At 53.1% G+C, this 4,171-nt stretch overlaps 1 protein-coding gene across 1 annotated transcript; it reads right to left on the bottom strand.

The window, feature by feature from the left end:
- Positions 1–429: 429 nt before the first annotated feature.
- On the bottom strand, positions 430–1,787 carry ier3 (immediate early response 3). The gene has a single exon (XM_088614917.1). It carries the CDS (start codon positions 1,659–1,661, stop codon positions 1,029–1,031), a length of 633 nt encoding a protein of 210 aa, XP_088471043.1. The 5' UTR covers positions 1,662–1,787; the 3' UTR covers positions 430–1,028.
- Between the last annotated feature and the right edge of the window lie 2,384 nt (positions 1,788–4,171).

Below are 4,171 nucleotides of genomic sequence, written 5' to 3'. Positions count from 1 at the left end.
GCAAGGGTAAAGACTATCCGCTTCCGTTTCGTCATCAACCGCAGGAGCAGTTCCAGGCAATCCGCGATGAAAAGAACGTTTCCGGTGCGCTAGAGAGCCGGACTTTTTCATGAGGGAGGACGCAGTGATTGTTTCCGTACGAAATGACTGCTGCGATGCGTGAACTAATTGATTTACTTAATTAGAGACAACGTAGGTTTCGGTTTCCAAAAAACAACCCGCTGCAGTCCGAACCTGTGCTACTCTTGAAGAGAACACGTTCTCTCAGCGTTTCCTCGACAAACGTCAATAAACCCGGCAGCACTAGGTGTGTGAAACGCTTCTCCACAATTAAGTCCCCCCCAGAGAGACCTGCCGTTATTTCTGTACGTGTTGTGCGGCTCACGTTTTTTCCCCGATTATGAATTTAGAACAGGAGAAAATAGAAGATGGGTTTAAGTGTTTTATTAGCGAGCATTTTCATTCCCCTCCCCACTTAAATACATAAATAACATCCAACCAATAAATAACAATAGAATAATGAATAAATAGGCTCAATAAATACAAACAGACAATGATGCATGGAAAACTGTTCAAGTATTGCAGCTGTTTGTTCAGATTTAGTGAAGTTTTCGCAGCTTTTCCTGAGACCACAGAGAAAAACGTGTCAAGAGTAATTGCACTTCCCAACCCGGGCGACGGTGCTTCTTTGTTTTGAAACACTTTTCCCCCCAGCTAGAACACCGAATACATTAAAACTTCATACATCAAAGTCAAGTGTCCATTTGCTTTCAGTTCACGAATACAAAATATCAACAAAGTTTCAAGTCAGTTTCTGCGGTGTCTTCCCACCGTTTAAGTGCAACAGGTTTTTTTTTTTCTGCTTCTTTTTCCAAAGCCGCGCGTCTCCTCGATGTTCCTCCGTCGTCCTCACTCGACTTTAGAGCTTCTCGGCGCAACGCACAGTTTTCTTCACCATCCCGGTGTTAAGTTTCTATAGATATATAAAAATGTGCGTTTCAAGTCCATCTGCTCCTTGGTCTCCCACTTCACATGGTGGGGTAGAGAGGAGAGAGGACATCCAGGGCGCAGCCGTCTTTCCCGCTGCGAGGAGACGAGCCGGTCGCGTCGGAGAGCCAGCCGGGGCAGGTGACGTTCTCATCCGGGCCCGGCGCGCCCTCCGCCTCGGCGCCGCCGCTCGGCACCTCGGCTCCGGCCGCCCTCTCCTCCTCCTGCTCCTGCGGGCCCTGGGCTGCGAAGCTTTCCACCTCGGGAAGGGGCAGCTCGGCGGAGAGGAAAGGTAGGAACTGGTAACGGGAGGAGAGATCCTCGCCGCCTGGGGCGGCCGGGGCGCCGCTGTCTGCCGGCGCTGCGGGCTCCGCCGTGGGATCTTCGGTGTAGATCTGCCAGGACAGCACCAAGCAGAGGGCCAGCAACCAGCGCTTGGCGGGGCTCTTCTCCGCGGGCGGCAGGTACTTGCGCACCTTGGAGGGGTACATGACCCGCGTTGTCTTCTTCCGGGGGCGCAGCAGCGAGCTCCGGCGCTGCTCGAGCACAGCAACCGGCTCGAAAGTGAAAATTTCGGGCTCGGTCCTTCGCGGCAGGGGCCTGTAGGAGCTGTACTCGGGGTAGCAGCTCCCTGCGGGGACGGACAGAACTAGGCTGTCTGATCTCACGTACATCTCTGGCGTCTGAGGGCTCTTGAAACGTCTGTCGTCAAGCACACTCGAAATAGCTCAGCTCTAGCCTCACACACCACTTTCGCTCAGAACTGCTGCGCGATCTGCTCTACGAGCCGGCTTTGCCAGTTTTTATAGGGAAGCGGTGAGCCCTCTGTCCCGCCCCCCCCCGACTCGCGTCACAGCGCTGTCCAAATTTAGAACCGTATTTCACAAAAGAGAAAGTTCCCATCTTTCTTCCAAAACCCGGCTCCACATCATTGATATAACAGCTGTATGAATTTTATTGGGATTTTTGTGTGTGTGTGGCAGAATCCACGCACGAGTGCGTGCTTGCTGTCACGCATAATACCATCTCTGAGACAGGTGGTTAACGGCAAAACACATGCTTGCCTTTTTCTCTAGATATATGGTGTACAGCCGCATCAAAAATAGCACTCCCGTCATACACGTCTCGCCCTACCTGCAACACATATCTTTTAATGGCTCAAAGGTGCACAGAGTGTCTTCCTTTTACACCGTATTCATAATTTTACGCTTTTGACTTAAGTATCGACACCTTGCGTTTGACCGAATCTGTCCCCTTATTGCTGCTGCTGCCCACAATGAAGACTCGTTCGGTGACCTTCTGGTCCTGACAATGATCTCGTTTATTCTGAGAAACGCTCCCTTCTGATTAAGCGGGTGTTGCTGATCTGAATCGCGGACTGCGCGACAGCGGTGACAGCAGGCGGTTCTGCAGCCAGAGGGCACGTCACGTCGCGGAGGAGCTGTTCTCAGGACACATACAGGTGTGGGAAACGCGGTGTCCGGCGCGGTCCCCGAACCGAGCAGGCGTGGACTGTACTCCGGAGCGCTGGCCGAGCGGCCGGCCCGTCTCTGGCCTCGGCGTTGGGAATGGGTCCGTAGACGGTCTCCTGATGAGCGCCCTCGGCCACATCAGGCAGGCGCTTCGGGGACGTCTGCTACAAAAGCAGCAGCAGCTGTGTTTTAAGACCCCTAAAACTACACTTCATTTCTCAATGGCGTGGGTAACCGACGGCGGCCCAGCTGGGGAAGCGTCCAGCTTCTAAAGCTCGTTTTCTTTTTAATCTCTGGAGCAGACATCGCGCTTCCTGCGTGAGAACAGGCCGATTGAGGACACGGCAAATCCGAGGGTGGAAAATGGGTCTTTGGCTCTCTTCCGGTGTGTTACAATGTGCTAGAAGTGATGGTGGGGAGAAGCTGATCGCATTGAATCTCCAAAACTCCTTCCCGTGCAAATGTATTTAAAAAAACAAACCCATTTGTCACAGACCTGTATCTTAAAGCAGTTCAATTGGGGAGCTGCGTCAGCACGCGTAGGCAGCAAAGGAACAAGCGAAGGTTCATTCCTTGCCGGAAAGAGAAGAAAATAAACACAACGTTTCGGCTGTGGAGTCTTCTCCGGGCGACAACCCCCCCCGAAACGTCGCGTTTCTTCTCTTCTCTTCTCGGCAGGCAATGAACCTTCGCTTGTTCCGGCCCGCGTTACAATGCAGCGGGGAAGAACAGCCGGCCGCGGCCGGACGTCCAAGCTACAAACGAGCGTTTGACAGGCCGAAGCCAAACCGAGTCCCGGAGGCTCACCCAGCTGTTAACGGCCTCAACACCGGGCACCCGGTTCCAGACCCCCGCTCCCCTCTGGGGTGTCCTGATTTCAAAGGGATCCCTTATCTCCGCAGTGGGGACGGGCCCACCTTAGCTGTGTCTACAATAGCAGGCGTTAGAGATACCACGGTATATACAGTCCCGCACGGATCTAAAATAAAGGACTGTCAGAAGCTATTTCCGCGCCAAACGCTTGTTTCCTTGTGGAACAAGCGATGAATATCACTCGAAACTTCCTCGAAACCTCTTTGACGAGCGGTGCCCCCGGCCTACAGCGGTACCAGCCATTGCAAGAGCAGAGATCGCATCTCAGAGAAAGCGTGGCGAAATGCCCAGATAAGTATACAACACGATACCCTTTTTTTTTTTAAATGAGGGTAGTATTTCCCCCTCCAAGCAAAAGCGTTGGAGTTGGACGCCTTCCGCGAAACAACCGAAAACAAAAGTTATCCCGCGGCGGGACGGAGAAGGAAAATATTGACATTGGGGCCGCGTCACCCCTCCAGCACAGCCTCCGGATTCTTTCTCTCTCTCTCTAGCTCCCAGAACACAGGCAGCTTTTGTTTAAACTCCTCCACTGCGCTTTGTGCGGCTGTAAAACGTGCTTTTTTTTTTGCCCGGAAAACCAGTTGCTCTTCCCAAAAACAAAACAACCCACGACCGCTGCTCGCCAAACGGCGGCCCAGGACACGTTCACGGACACGGGCGGACGTGCAGCTGCCCGGGTGCTGCTGTTGGTTTTCATCATAATTAATCATAATAATAGCTTACACTTATAGAGCGCTTTTCTGGACACTCCACTCAAAGCGCTGTACAGGTCATGGGGACTCCCCTCCACCACCACCAGTGCGCAGCCCCACACACCAGCTCTCAGGGGGGAGGAG

The sequence above is a fragment of the Lepisosteus platostomus genome, chromosome 21 (assembly GCF_059453375.1).
Source record: "Lepisosteus platostomus isolate fLepPlt1 chromosome 21, fLepPlt1.hap1, whole genome shotgun sequence".
Lineage (NCBI taxonomy): Eukaryota > Metazoa > Chordata > Actinopteri > Semionotiformes > Lepisosteidae > Lepisosteus > Lepisosteus platostomus.
Note: the sequence above shows the minus strand (reverse complement) of the source record. Positions and strands in the feature narration are given on the sequence as shown.

What these genes read in the sequence shown, in the direction of transcription:
- ier3 (XM_088614917.1), bottom strand. Translation starts at nt 1,661, where the DNA reads ATGTACGTGAGATCAGACAGCCTAGTTCTGTCCGTCCCCGCAGGGAGC.